The sequence below is a fragment of the Ascaphus truei genome, chromosome 5, assembly GCF_040206685.1.
Source record: "Ascaphus truei isolate aAscTru1 chromosome 5, aAscTru1.hap1, whole genome shotgun sequence".
Lineage (NCBI taxonomy): Eukaryota > Metazoa > Chordata > Amphibia > Anura > Ascaphidae > Ascaphus > Ascaphus truei.
Genome location: NC_134487.1, coordinates 199,182,924 through 199,199,318, shown reverse-complemented (window position 1 = coordinate 199,199,318; position 16,395 = coordinate 199,182,924). Strand labels below are relative to the sequence as shown.

The 16,395-nt window shown below is 40.8% G+C and overlaps 1 protein-coding gene across 1 annotated transcript in view; it reads left to right on the top strand.

The window, feature by feature from the left end:
- The window catches only part of COL23A1 (collagen type XXIII alpha 1 chain), a 218,110-nt gene extending 212,931 nt beyond the window's left edge, over positions 1 to 5,179 (top strand). The window contains exon 28 of the mRNA XM_075599144.1: positions 402 to 5,179. Within this exon, the coding sequence (XP_075455259.1) occupies positions 402 to 449 (48 nt within the window). The 3' untranslated portion in view covers positions 450 to 5,179. The remainder of the gene's footprint in view (positions 1 to 401) is intronic.
- The last annotated feature ends 11,216 nt before the right edge of the window (positions 5,180 to 16,395 follow it).

The following is a 16,395-nucleotide window of genomic DNA, read 5'->3' as shown; positions in this document are numbered from 1 at the left end:
CTCAAAATTTCACCTTGTAAATAATGCTTATCTGTTTTTTTTTTTTCAGTAATCCCTAACCTACAAGCATGAAGTGTGTACATATTACTGATATTTTTTACTTTTTAAACAAAACAATAATATATTGATTTTTTTTACTGTGTGCGGTCATTCAAGGACTTAATTATGAAGTCTCGAACTATACAAAGTTGAATGTACAACTTCGGAACTGGCACCAAACAAGCTGCAACTGGATGTGAATATTAATATTAGTCACTGCTACTTGGACTAACAAAGCATCTATAACAGTTATAAAGCGTTTTTTAACCGACGTTGAATTGCATGGAGAGAGAAATCATGTATCATGAACTGTTGCTTTAATGTCTTTGTTTTTCATTTCTGTTCAAACAAATAAAAATAAGGGTGAAAAAAAGCTGAAAGGGAAAAAGAAACAAATACTGCAGCCTTAAAAACAAAAAAGATGATACTGTTGCTTGGAACGGCAGTTTCACTGTCTACACATCCTGCATGTTATCGTATCAGGAAGAGTATTCTTGAACTTGTATACATGAAGTTGAACCTTAAAACATGGACTGTAACACAGTAGTTGTTTACGTTTCATTGAAGATGTATCTCCAGTACATTGCCCTTGAGGTATGTGATACAGGAAATCTAAACATCTGGCTGAGATTTGCATTAATTTTTACATATAATGCCTGATGTCAATTTAAAAAAAAATGAATAAGTAGATGTTAATATATCCTCAACATGGTGTTCCTGAGCAAACGTTGTGCACATCGGGATGTTTTCCACCTAAATGTCATGTGTATATTATCTGTGCGCTGATCTACAACGGCATTACAAGTTAAAGGATTTATGAAGTATAAGAATCAAGTTTGGTGTTGAAAAGATGAATTGTGCGCTACTAAAAACTGAAAGTGAAACGCTAAGCAAGCTACAGTATGAAGATCACAAGGGCCGGTTTTGGTAATGTCTCTTACAATACAGACACTTTCATCTTAATTTTCATATAGTATACAAAAAAATCAACTTAAAGCCAGAACTGGAACATTGTTTTTGTTTAAAGTGCTTGTAAAAGCTTTACAATGTAAATACCTACAGCATAAAGACGTGGGGGGAGATATATCAATGTAAAGAAAGTGCACATAGAAGTTTGTTTTGACTAATTTCCTCATTTTCTGCTTGCGTTTGCATCAAATGTATGAAAGTGTTACTTCTGATGCAAGTTGTTGACAAGAAAAGGTTACACACCCTCAGACCTGGCGGATTTTTTGGACACAAACACAAGATACAAAAGTGATGCACAAAGAGGCAGAGATTGCTACATTTCATTAGAATCTGTGTGTCATGTACAGTAACATCTCCCTAACTCCTCCTATTGTCACTTCCCAACTCGTACAATGGCACAGAACTTGAAGCAAAAACCTTGATACATTGACGTTAAAAACGCAAGATGAAAATGAAACAATTTGTGTAAATTTTGTTCCAAATATGATGTTATTCATCACCCCCATTGTGTAGATGTTATTATGTCTTGACAATCGACCTGCTGGTGCCAAAATGTATGCCAGGGAATTTACCTTTATTGCCAAGTGTTTACTGACATATTATTTTCAGGAAAGACAGTGAAGAAATGATTGTAGGCTTACAGAAAATAACACTGAATAATGTTTTTGAAGTTTGTGTTCAGCATATATTATTCTGTATACACCTATATTTACAGTGTTTTTTTAACTTCTATTAAATTAACTACTGATTGTTATATTTAGATATTTCATGGGGATTTTTACACATGGTTGAGATATTTGTGTCTATTTTTGGTTCAATGTTTAACCTTACACAACTAATTGACCCTTTTAAACACATTTGTGTTTTTCCTATAGAATTAAATAGCTTGTATTAAAGAGGCAATCCATGCCAGCGATTTTTTTTTTGTTGCGAATAATATATAATTTTTTTAATATATATTGGATTGAAGCAAGGGATCTCTGGAGGGATCTCTGTTAATTTCAGCTCCAGGGACCCCCTGCTTCTGGAGATACTTACCTCCGAATTAGGTGCCGGTAGCAGCTCTTCTCGGCTACCAGGCTGCACAAAATGTCCGCTGTTCAAAAATGTTGCACCCTGTGTGCCAATAGGAAGCCATGATGTCATTGGTGCAGCTTCCTATTGGCCTATGTGATGCGGGAGCTTTAAACTTGAAAGACCTGCTTGCTCAGCCGGAGCAGCTACCAGTACCTGCTATGGAGGTAAGTATCTCCCAAAGCAGGGAGTTCCCAGAGCTGAAATGAATGGGGTTCAGCTCCGAAGACTACCTGCTTCAATCCTACATTAAAAAAAAAAGTTGGATTGCTCCATTAAATAACAAGGCAAACAATTCTAACATTATGCCAGAGCAATACAATAAGATATTTCTCTTGTTTAAAGAGTACAGGTCTCTTACACACAAATGGCAAAAACTAAGAATCCTATTCATCCATTTATTTTTCGCCAAGACTTGTGAATAAAATATATTATCACTTTAATACATTCACTCTTAAGAATGCAGGCAACATGATGTGAAAATAATATGATATCTTCCATTTTCAAGTTGAGGCAACTTTTTTAACTGGAAAGAAAAAAATTCTTTAATAGAATACTTATATCTCTTAATATCTATCTATTTGCTCCTTTAGACATTATTTAATGAGGAGAAACTATAAGGCTTTTCTTCCACCTCTATATCTCGTGGTCTGTTTTTGACCTTACTCTGTTTTACTTGCATTTTGCTTCTTCGTGAATCTTGTTATGGGTCCCAAACAAAAAGTGGATTCTTTTTTTTAAGGATATGGGATAACTTGTTGGATCAATATTAAACTGTTCAGTTATTATTGTACACAATCACAGAAGACCATGTTAAAGACAACTTGCTCTGATGAGGTTGAATTCTGAAATTGTTTCCTCAATGGGGTGACTAAAGGTTACCATTTACTAACCTCTTCAGTCCTAATATATTTAGCTCCACTAGTAAAGCAATCATAATTTTAAAGTAATTCATTTATAACAATTAGTCTGTGCTCCAGTTACTCTGTTTTTTTTTGTAGTCTTTTGTGTCATAGCACCTGCCAACAGCACCCCGTGGACTTGTATATATAACACTAGTTATTGTATTCTGCTTTGCCTTTGACCATTTAAAGGTTCAATAATAAAAAAACAATGTCTGTTTATAGGACAACTTTACTACTATTGTTTGAGAATATTCAGATATACATCTTATTCAACTAATGTGAAAGTTGTTAAGTGTCTAAAATCTTGACCCTTATGCAAACCTGAAATTGTTTCCAATAACATACTAATTATTACTCATTTCAATGATTCACAGGTGCTGTTGACAAACTAAATCAACTACATTTACCTCTTTTCACCTCTCAGTTGTGGGCAGACAGTGGACAAATAGATTGTGCATTTTAATTAAAATATCTTATTTGCATATTTCTACAATATTAATCTTTGATTATACAGTTAATGTAAAGAGTGTACAAGTTATGTCAATCATTACATGATGGTACTATAGTATATCTTGAGCAACAGATTTTATTACTGAAGATACTAAAATGTCCCTAAAGCTTCTTTATGACAAAATACCTTTCTACTGCACAATATGTTTAATGTGATGTTCATTGAGAAAAGAGAGACAGGCAACACATTAAAATACAAACTAGGAAATGCTGGAATAATCCCCCATCTTGATTATTAGTCCAGCTAAATCATTTTAACTCCCTAACTGGAAACTTCCCAGCACTTGTTGAGATGATTTCTCATTGTATGACATTGTTTTTTATTTACAAACTGGCACAAGAAAAACATCAAAACTTATGCTACAGATCTGTAAAAAAAAAAAAAAAAAAAGTTACTGGAGCCAGCAGATAAAACAGAAGAGCGCTCCAGTGTCTTACATTTGTGTATTGTATTTATTTAACACAAATGAAACAATGATATTCTACATCAGGTCTTAATATATAAATCTCAAGTCTTCTTTTTATACACTTGCAAAATAAGGTGTGATCAGCCACTTTGGAGTATATAAAATAAGCCCTTAATGATATCTGATGTTTGGATTAAGCCTGACAATTGTAACCACACTCCATCCAAACGCTTACGTTTTGGATAGCCCAAATCCTGAAGTGCCCATTGAATCAGTAAAAAAAAAAAAAGTATAAATAGGGGGTTATTCATCAAATCGCAAAGGGGCACTATACCAAGGAAACTTCCAATGACATCAACTTTCAATGACTAGCCGCCATAGACTCTACTGCCTTTTTATGTTAAAATCAGTAGCATTTTCATTTTGCAGCTCTTATTAATATACGAAAGCTGTGATTTGGTGAGTGTCGGTCAATAGGCACAATTAGAAGTTAAGTGACATACTTATCACACTGCAATATTTCTAGGTCAGGTTTTTATGCTTTATTCACAAGCATTTACATTTTATGCAATTATAAGCTAAAGATTTTTTTTTTTAAAAATATTTGTTTTCCCATGTTTAAATCTGTAGTTGTGCACTTGTTTTAATCAACACATCAATAAAAGCAAATATTTTTGTATACAAGCAATACTAAATAAATAATTCTGGATGGCAGGATTGCGCCTTTAAGCAGAATCGAGATCATGTAATAGCTAATAGCTCACAGAAAAAGATTGTTTACCATGAAAATCTTACAAATAGTTTCAGTATGAATGATGTGAATATTTACTCACCAGAAATCAAAGAAATATGTAACTTCTAGTAATTTTCTATTCAAATCTGTTAAATATTTTAATTGATACAGTATATGTTCCAGACATTTTGACATTTTAGTTGTATCAGACATATTGTAAAAATGTTTGTTCTCATGTCTAGCCATGAAAAAGTTGTACCTATATTTTTGCTATGTGTCGGGGAACAATATTAATATACATTTTTTTCATAAAAGTATTCAAATAAAATTGTTATACGATTGATAATAACGAAATCGCTCCTATTTTCCGATTTTGTTCTAGGGCATGCTAAAAGTTTGTTTAGTGAACTATTTTACGTTTGTTTAACTTTATTAAACATTTAGATTTGTATTTTTTTTTATTCAACCCTAGTAACTTTATTGATGATTCTAGCACTAGGTGAATATTTGAAAAAAGAATGGCACAAACATTAGTAACTTGTAAGCATGAATAAAATGTTACCAATTTAAATTCTGACTCTTTAATTTCAAACATATGCATATTGGTAGTTTCAATAACCAAGACCGTACTGATTTTTATGGGACAAAATAAAAACTTGAGAATCACATTTAAATGTATTTGTAAGTAGACAGACGATGGGATTAACTACGTTTTGGTGCGAGGTACAGTATCACAGATCTGGCATTAACTGACATGAACTTGAATCTGGGGACTGCCCCATTGTATAAGTTGTTACTAACAATTCATGAGCCAGAGATAATAATAATAAAAAAATGGTATTGTGAAAGTGGGTCAATATTCTTAGATATACTTTGAGGATCCACATTGAAAAAGCAGTTTTAAGTCATTGATCTAATTACATATAATTTAATGTGAGTAACTTTTGCAAAAGCTGGAAAATCGAAGAATGAAAGGAACTATTTTGCATTTCTGTCATGGGAACTAAAACAAATGGATGATCCTTTGCAAGAAGGAGCCACAAAACTTTAAATCCAATGGACCGGCTAAATATTGCACCATTATTTTGCACTATGCAGGTGTTATTAATTCATAAAGTTTCTTTTTTACAAATTGATGTTACATAAAAAATGAAGTAAAAATCCATAAATCCCTGAACCTGCCTTTCCCCGTTATCTCTTAGCAGACAATGCTTCTACTGCAGCTAGGAATTCTGGGTAATGACATGCAAATGAACACACACTGTACGTCACTTTTTGCTTCTTACCCATTATTTTTTTTAACTTAATTTTTATTAAAATTTTTAGGGAGAGGGGGAAATGGAGAAAATAAAAGATGGGGGGGGGGAAGGGTACAAAAAATAGATACGGGAGAAAGAACACATTCATTTAGAATTTTACCTAACAAATCATCTTATAATATAATAACTTACTTTGTGTCTAGTATTAAAACAAAATATTTTTGAGAAGGGTTATCCGACAACTTTGCTTGAACCAACATACACTCTGAATAAGAAGTATAGATAGACAATCATTAAGAAATAGACGTGTATTAGACCACAATTCAGCTCATACAATTCAAGTTGTTTTTAATTCTTTCTTTTTTTTTATCATTAACTTCAATAATTCCGCTTTAATTAGATCTATTACGCTCAAACATGTGGTCATTCTGAGGTGTGATCCTCTTCTACAAGATGATATTCCAAAACTCTTTCTCTCCTACAGTAATAGCAGTGACGGGATAGAGGAACCCCCTCTCCTACAGTATTGACAAAAACCCAGCTGGGGATGACAAAGTGTACGAGCCTTAGGTCACTTGCAGCAGTCACATCCAAGTAGCAACAAGGCTATACAGTTCTGCACATTCATTTAGTGATGAGCAACCCATTCTAGGACAGAGTGAGTATTATGGTCACCCAGAGCTGCACGTGCTTCCTCTTTAGCAACAATAAGCCCCTCCTCTAACAAAATCATCAGGGGCAGGGTGTGATCCCTGGTCTCCTATTTCAATGGACTACCGCAGGATAGTCTGGGGAGGGCGCGGTGTTACTTTTGCGCCACTCTGAGATGGGCTCCACACATCATTGCATCCATATACTCTTGCATTCTATGAGTGGGAACTCAGTCCCAGTAACTCATACAAAATTTCCTCATATGGTATAGAAAACAGGTCTACCTAGCTATAGGCACCTGCTGCGTATATCCCAGTAGAATCACATAGTAATGTGGAGCATATGGAGTTGACGTCAGCCTGTTGTGAAGGAGGTAATCGTCAAGGTGTCGGGGGTATGTAGCTTTGAAAAGTGGCAATAAACTCCCCAACAATGTCAGTGTGGAGCACCCATGTACTCACGATCAGTCACTGTTCCCTGGCGTTCTCCTGGCTTAGGTGTACCAGCGTGGTGCACCCTCCATCCTTGGCATCTCTCGGATCCGGAAATGGTAGCACAAAACATAGAGGATCAAAAAAGGCAGCCGCTCCTTAAGGGTACTGTACTCACCAGTAGGTAAAAGTAAAAAAACTTTATTGAACTACATAAAAACAGATACGATCCACAGACAGAACAAAAAGAAGCTCGTCCCACGTGTTTCGAACAGCTAGTGTTCTTTCTCAAGGAGTGTAGTGTAGGGACAAAGGGAGGGTACTATTTAAACCTCCCTGCCCACAATCTGATTGGTGCACAACACATAAAGGTAATCAAAATCACAAAAAACAGAGTAATTGGGAACTGGGGCCAGTGCTGTCACTCCCTATCAATCATTAAACATAAACTCATAAACACATACAAGATGGTAATTGAGTCCTGGTTAGGAGAAATATGTTAATTGTATTTAATAACAATATTCCAATATCTTATTATATATTTGTGAAAGCACTGTATGCCTGTCTGCATCTTCCTGTGTCCCTAGGGGAAATCTCATTGGTCCCTTGGTCCGCCCGCCCCCACACCTCTCATTGGCCTGAGGCGGAGTGACGACACACACACACACACACACACACACACACACACACACACACACACACACACACACACACACACACACACACACACACACACACACACACAAACACTCTGTTGCTTGGCCTCACTCTCCCCCGTCAGTTGGACCGCAGCTCACCTTCCACACACCCCCTCCTCTCCCGGTGCCCCTCCTCTCCCAGTGCCCCTCACTCTCTCCCCCCTCCCCACCTCACCCAAATGCCCACGCTCCGCAACATCCCCAGCCGCACCATCACCCAAACCGTGCTCCGGCTCCCGGAGAGGGGAAGCGCGGCCCTCCTGCTCAGCAACAAACTCCAGGCTCCTCCCCCCTCGCTCACAACGAGGAATGGAGGGGAAGCGTGGCGTGGCCCGGGCCTCCTGCACTCCCCCTCACGTGCGCCAGCTCCCGGACGGAGGGGAAGCGTGGCGCGGCACGGGCCTCCTGCCACTCTTGCCCCCCCCCGCCAGCTTTCCGAACTCACCTCCTGCCCCAGCCAGATGCCACAGGGTCAAGGTAAGTCACCCACCCACGCACTGTCACCCAGTCACCCACACACCCACCCTGTCACCCACACACCCACCCAGTCACTTTCACCCAGTCACCCACTTTCACCCAGTCACCCACTCACTCACCCACCCACTCAGTCACCCACCCACTTAGTCACCTACCCAGTCACCCACACACTCACTCAGTCACCCACCCACTCACTCAGTCACCCACCCACTCACTCAGTCACCCACCCACCCACCCACTCACTTAGTCACCCACCCACTCACTTAGTCACCCACCCACTCACTTAGTCACCCACCCACTCACTCAGTCACCCACCCACTCACTCAGTCACCCACACACCCACCCACCCAGTCACCCACACACCCACCGACCCAGTTACCCACACACCCACCCACACACCCACCCAGTCACCCACTTTCACCCACTCACTCAGTCACCCTCCCACTCACTCAGTCACCAACCCACTCACTTAGTCACCCACCCACTCACTCAGTCACCCACCCACTCACTCAGTCACCCACACACCCACCCACCCAGTCACCCACACACCCACCGACCCAGTTACCCACACACCCACCCACACACCCACCCAGTCACCCACTTTCACCCACTCACTCAGTCACCCTCCCACTCACTCAGTCACCAACCCACTCACTCAGTCACCCACCCACTCACACAGTCACCCACCCACTCACTCAGTCACCCACCCACTCAGTCACCCACCCACTCACTCAGTCACCCACTCACTCAGTCACCCACCCACTCAGTCACCCACCCACTCAGTCACCCACCCACTCAGTCACCCACTCAGTCACCCACCCACTCAGTCACCCACCCACTCACTTAGTCACCCACTCACTCAGTCACCCACCCACTCACCCAGTCACCCACACACCCACTGACCCAGTTACCCACACACCCACCCACACACCCACCCAGTCACCCACTTTCACCCACTCACTCAGTCACCCTCCCACTCACTCAGTCACCAACCCACTCACTCAGTCACCCACCCACTCACACAGTCACCCACCCACTCACTCAGTCACCCACCCACTCAGTTACCCACCCACTCACTCAGTCACCCACTCACTCAGTCACCCACCCACTCAGTCACCCACCCACTCAGTCACCCACCCACTCAGTCACCCACCCACTCAGTCACCCACCCACTCAGTCACCCACCCACTCAGTCAACCACCCAGTCACCCACCCATTCAGTCAGTCACCCAGTCACCCACCCATTCAGTCACCCACCCATTCAGTCAGTCACCCAGTCACCCACCCATTCAGTCAGTCACCCAGTCACCCAGGGGAAGCCCAACCCTGTCGTCCGGCCCCCCAAAATTACATCCCGGGCAACGCCGTGTCTCTCAGCTAGTGTCTTATAAAACATAAGAGGGAAATATAGATACTTTTATTTTATTCTCTCTCTTCTATAGATGGTCTGTTATCCAATAGGAATATATCAGCATAATAGATCAAACACCATGATTGATATAATCAATCAATGTAAACCATATATATCAAAACCATTATGGGAACCAATATCAAATTGTAACTAAGAATTGATGTAATGAAGCCCAACCTGACCACTGTGTATTTTGTCAAAGGTAGATGTATAAACCCTCCAGAATAGCCATATAAACATTACCTAACACGGAAACGTGTCTATAGGCTATATTAGAAAGCTCACATTGACTCTCGTTGGAGAGAGTAGGTGCTAATCCAAATATTGTCTAATATGTTGCCTGAAAAGAACATTTAGCATGCAGATATAATAAAATTCACAGACAATACTTTAAATCCCATTCAGAGTTGAGACCTTTTGGAATTAATGAATCTAAAGCAAAAATCCAAAAGGCCTCACACTGATAGAAAATTTTAACTCTATCACCTCCCCGAATGTGTGGTTTGACATATTCAATAATCATACATCTGAAATTCGTCAGACTGCCATTCTGACACAACTTAAAATGATAGGAGACCGAATGGTGATATCCATGCTGGAGATGTTTTTCATGTGCTCAAGCATTCTGATTTTTCATTGTCTGCTTGTCAATCCTATATATCTCTTGTCACAACCGCAGGTGACCACATGCTCTGTTCTGCAGGTGACGAAGGACAGAATACGATAAAGTTTAGGATTATCTTTATTGGAAGAGAAAGATTTAGTTTTTTGAACATGTTTATAAACTTTACATCTCCCGCATGGAAAGCACCCACACAGCCCTGGAAAAAAACCCTTAGTATGTAATAAATCTTTTTGACTTTTAACAAGACTGGGTGAAACAATATTACCTAGTGTGTTAGCTTTTTTAAAAACAAATTTAGGATCTGAAGACACCATTTCTCTTAATAAGGGGTCTGTTTTTAAAATGTTCCAGGGTTTCTGGACAATAGATCTTATGGTAATGGCCTGTTTGCTGAATTGGGTAATAAAGAAAGGTGGTTCTTTGTAAGAATCAAAATCAGTGTGGTTAGATATTTTGTTACAATCATTTCAATGGGAAAAGCTAGAGGGATTTGGATTAATCGATTCTCCTCTCGGTCGCTCTCGTACCTTCAAGTAGGCTTTCTGAACATTATTAGAATTGTATCCTCTCTCCAGAAATCTCTGCGACAGGTCAGCTGCCCCCTTGTCGAAGTCCTCCCTGGTGGAACAATTTCTGCGTAAACGCAGAAACTGTCCAAATGGAATACCACGAAGGACCGCCGAACTGTGGCAGCTAGATGCATGTAGCAGAGTATTCCTGGAGTGAGGTTTACGATAAATATCTGTTGATATCTTAAGATCCACATCTACACCAAGGCACAAGTCAAGAAATTGGATGTGATGGTGATGGTGTTGGTGAGTGAAGGTGAGATTGTAGGGATTGGAATTGAGTATGTCAATAAAAGCGTGTAATTGAATGACCGTACCCCTCCAAATGAGGAGCAGGTCATCAATATATCTATGATAAGAGACAATCAAATGACGATAGGGATCCCTATCTCCAAACACGTGGGACTGCTCCCACCATCCCATGAATAGATTAGCATAGGATGGTGCAAAGCAAGACCCCATGGCCGTCCCACGTGTCTGGAGATAGAACTGCCCATCAAACATGAAGTAGTTGTGCGTAAGCAAAAGTGTATAGTGTCCAATAAAAATGCCTTGTGTGCAGGTGACAATGTGGTCCCAGTTTCCAAAAAGTGTTGGGTGGCAATAATAGTGTATAGGGAAGAGACATCCATGGTAACCCAGAGATAATGGGGTACCCATGTGAAGTCAGTAAAAAGTGATAGCACATGTGAGGTGTCTAAAAGATAGGATGGACGTTTGGAAAGCAGTGGTTGTAAAAAATGATTGGCGTATTGTGAGAGGTGCTCCCCAAGTGACCCAATACTAGAGATAATGGGGCGACCCGGAGGAGAAGAAAGGGACCTGCGAACCTTGGGTAGATGATGGAAAATAGGTGTTACTGGGTGTGTACAGTATAGATAATCAAATTCTTTAGGGGAGAGAACCTGTAAAATGTTACCCATATCAAGTAACTCATAAAGCTCTAACAAAAATTGTTGGGTGGGATCACTAGGTAATTATGTATAGGAATCATTATCATTAAGTTGACGAAGTACCTCTTGTATATAATAGGTATGGTCAAGGACAACTACTGCTCCCCCTTTTGTCGGCATTTTTAATTACAATCAATCTATTATTCTGTAAAGATCTCATAGCTTGTTTTTGTTCAATATTTAAATTATCCATACCTGAATAGGTATGTGTAGTAGTAAAAATGCCTTTGGAGAGCAGTAGTAGATCCCTTTCGACAGCCATTTGAAACACATTAATGGCATTGCCTTTAAAGAAGGTAGGACAAAACTGTGATTTTTTCTTTAGCCCAGAGTCCCTTCTACCTAAAAAAGATGCTGGATTAATGTCTTCGTCAGCCTTATCATCTAATAGTTCTGCAAAGTCTTGCATATGGCAATAATCTTTGAAAGTCAATGTACTGCTGCGGCGCATCTGAGTCTAACACATCGCCGTTTTTTCCCTGGCTTTTTCCTGGAATGCGACGCACTTCACCTGGAGCATGCCGCATTCATTTTGCATTCTCAGCCACGGGTCATGCGCGGTTGATGCGCGGTTGATGCGTTTATTGAGAATGGTTGGGATTTAATAGGTTGCAATTCTTCACGTGTCCGCCAGATGGCAGATATTCATGAATTGTAATGCGCCTGCGCTTCAGTAATGTGTCGACTTGCAGGTGTTTCGTTTTAAAAAAGATACCACAGTGTGCTATTGTAACTTGGCCTTGAGACTGAAGGAAGAGGTTGCAAAAATGTATCAATTTAAGCTTTTCATATTAAAGAAAGACAAAGACCAGTTTCGGTTACAGTATTCTCCAGAGACCCGCCGCCCGCCATGAGTGTTCAAGTGCAGCCCGTTTTCCAAAAATGCAATAAGGAAAAGGTTATGTAGCGATCCCTGTTTTTATCGTATTGAGCCACAATTTGTTGGAGGGTATTGGTGTGTATCACCAGCTTTTTCCTGTATCTATGATCATGCAGACGGCAAAAGGCAAAGGGTCGTGTTAAAACCAACTAAGAAACGACAGTCGCTGCCAAGCAATGCACCAGCACCGGCTTCCGATAACGGTCCCACCGTCAGTGACAACCCTGAGCCTGAGTCAGATTTCGCGTGCAGTTTCGATCAAGCTTGCATGTACCTAAGCAATTTCCAGCCTCATCAGCTGACTACAGGTGGACTAGTCCCGCTGCAAACTATCGACGTGGATGATCAAGAACACTGGACTGGCAGTGGACCGGCGCCGGCGCCGGCGCCAGCTGAATGGGAAATTCTATGGTGAGTATTGTTGCCGTATTATTTTCTGTGTTTTTTTTATTTTGTCAATACAGTATCAATATCGGTGCGATTCAAAAGTCAAGCGATTCTCCTGTAAGCAATACAGGTGTCCAGTATGTTTTACAATTGTTGTTCAGCTAGTCTTGGCTGTTTGGAGGGTGGCTACCTCCTACCTAATTGTAGCTCACCCCCTCCCACATTTAAATGGTTAAGGGCTCACTCCATAGCATCTTCCACTCAGGGGAACTTGCTGGCTTGCAGTATGGTTGTGACAACTCTAATACAGAGTGCTTTTCCTGGTAATGTACAGGTTATTAAAAGCTTCAATCAGACTTAGAACTTTGCAACTAATATTGACAGATTTTCTATAAATCATTCTTCCTGTTACTACTGCACCGACACACTTTATTCGAGCAAATACCCGGTATGTACCTGGCAGATACCTGGAATGCGCCGCTCCTCACCTCTGACAAGCCCCGTTGCATTTGCCTTCCCAGCCTGGGTTCATGCCTGGCTGATGGGCGGCTGATCTGTTAAATGATAATGATTAGGATTTAATAGGCTGCAATGCTTCGCGTGTCTACCAGATGGCATAAATTCATGAATTGTAATGCAGTATATATATATGTACTGTGCAGTATTGCAGCCAGTGGGAATAAAATGCTTCAATCCCTGCTGGAAAATAACTCAATGCACTCGGGCAGAAAACAGTCACAAACCTCAATACACCCGGGTATACCCGAATTCGTGGGACTAGCCGAGCTCGAATAAAGTGTGTCGCCAGTGTACACAGGTTATTAAGAATTTATATTAGCGTTAGGGACCCCTGAATTGTGGTCTGCCGTGCAGTTGGCTCAGGGGCTTACAACAATTTTGGCCAAAAATGTTAAACTAAAAGACCATTTTACTTGATATTTATACATATATATTTAGGCACTGTACCGTGTATGAGTTTCACTGGATGTGCTAAAAACTGAGCTCTGTCTGTGTTTTATGTTCTGTCTCTTATTTTAAATCTATATTGCCATGCTCAGTAGCACTCCTCTGTGACACTCATATGCTTATATATATGTTGTGGTTATTTTGGGGGTTCAATAGCAGCTTGTTGGGTGTCCAGTATGCTTAAAAAGTAAGCAAGGCATACTTGTGGAGTGCACCAGCACTCATCACCCTATACCTCTCCCTGAGCGCCGATGGCAGATCGCACAGGGTGATGTCGGGCACCGTATCGATGCGAGCGAATGTAGGTCTTCTGCGAGCGGGTGTGCTTGAGGTGACGGGCGATGGTAGGTTGTCTGGGAGGAAGCTTTCCTCCGGTCTTGGTCGCCGTGTTGTCTCCTGGCGTGGTCTTGACGGGGTTGTCCTGTCCTCCTCAATGGCATACATGTACATCTTCTGGTGGAGGGGGTGATGGAAGGGGGTTGATGCTCCCATTCATCACATCCATGTCACCCCCCTGCTCCGGCGTCGGGGAAACAGGGGCATTAACACAGAGCAAATGATGTATACCCGCTATGTCAGCCTCTATCTTCTCCATCCGTCGATCCATCCGTTGATCCATATCTAGCATCCGTTGATCCATATGTATCATCCGTTGATCCATATGTAGCATCCGTTGCTCCACATTTAACATGGTCTCCAGAAGCAAATCTATCTTTGCTAGCACAATAGAGTTCCCAGGGAGATCCACACTTATCCCATTCAGCATCCGGTCTAACGAGCTGCTTCTTGTGCATGGCGTGTGGATATCTGGGTGGATGGGTGCAACGGAGGATGAGATGGGGGTTCCATGGAGAGAAGCGGCAGCGACGTCGAAAAAGGATGGAAGAGGCGACTTGTGGATATCCGGTAGAGGAGAAGTGGCAGCGTCGTCGAAGAGGGATGGAGAAAGTGACCTTTGGATTTCCGGCCGAGAAGCAGAGTCGTCTAAGAGCAAAGGAGGCGGCAGCGTTGTCAGATAGAACCGGAGAAGATGGCCTATGGGTTTCCGGGAGGGCGGCGGCAGCGTCGAGGACGAGGGGTGAAGAAGATGGGCTGAAGATTTCCGGGACAGCGGCGGAAGAGACGTCGAAGCGTATGTGAGGAAGTGGTCTGCGGGTTCGATGGGTTGGCTGCCAATCGTTTTGCGTCGAGAGTACATCACCGTATATCTTCTTGACATAATAAAGCTGACGTCTATGAAAACCCTTAGCCTTTGGGGTCAGCAGAAGGATTTCTTTATTGGCCTTTGCCTGTCACTTTTGCCTTGGCGTGGAAACGGCAACCGCCTTTCGCTTTTTCTGCATGACAGGCACGGCAGAGGCGAGTGGGTTCCTGCGTCCATAGAATCGGGGTTGCTCCGTGGAAGCAGGTGGCACAATGCAGTATCTGGACAAGGGCAAGTTCAGATAAAGATCATCGAGTGGTGGGCTATGCAAAGTGTGTAACCTTTTATGCATGGCAGCAAGGTACAGGTGTTGAAAGTGGGCGTACTCTAATGTGAGTCATTACCGTATAAATACACCATCCATTTTGTGGATTCACTGCACATTGAATACACATCGACTAAACATCGAATATACATTCTTGTGTTTGTATTTCTTTCTACTCGCAGCAATGGTTGTTAAAAAGATTTCCAAGGTTCTCAGCATGCGAATTAAGGAGATGTACACGTGCGGACACCGAATTGCTGCTATCCAACACTGGTTAGCTACTTCTGGCCTCGTTATACCAGCAACCACCGTGAGCTATCATGCACACGGAAAAAACAGAGAACGCAAAAGGGCACCAAGGGTAACTAACGCGTAAGTATATTTATAACACTTAAAAAAAAAAATTAGATCCAAAAATGTACTGTACATCTTCAGTACTGTATCTAATATTTTGTATATTCATATTTATATTACAACAGTATATATATTTTGTATATTTATATTTATATTACAACAGTATATATATTTTGTATATTTATATTTATATTACAACAGTATATATATTTTGTATATTTATATTTATATTACAACAGTATATATATTTTGTATATTTATATTTATATTACAACAGTATATATATTTTGTATATTTATATTACAACAGTATATATATTTTGTATATTTATATTTATATTACATCAGTTTTATATTGCTGCATATTAATAGAACAATATATTGTATCCTGTTGATCTACTGTCTCTAATATTTTTACTTACCGGAATGTTTTTCTTTACATTGTAGGGAGACAACTCTTCTGGTGGACAAAATAAGTGAGGAGAATGATGAGAAGAGTGCATTATGGGTCAAATACACTCTCACTGTATTCGAGACCAGCATAAAGAAGATGAGAAGCAGCATTGGATGGAAATATGGACATGTGAGGTTAGTACTGGACAATACAGGAGGTAAAAGTTTTGTTTAGG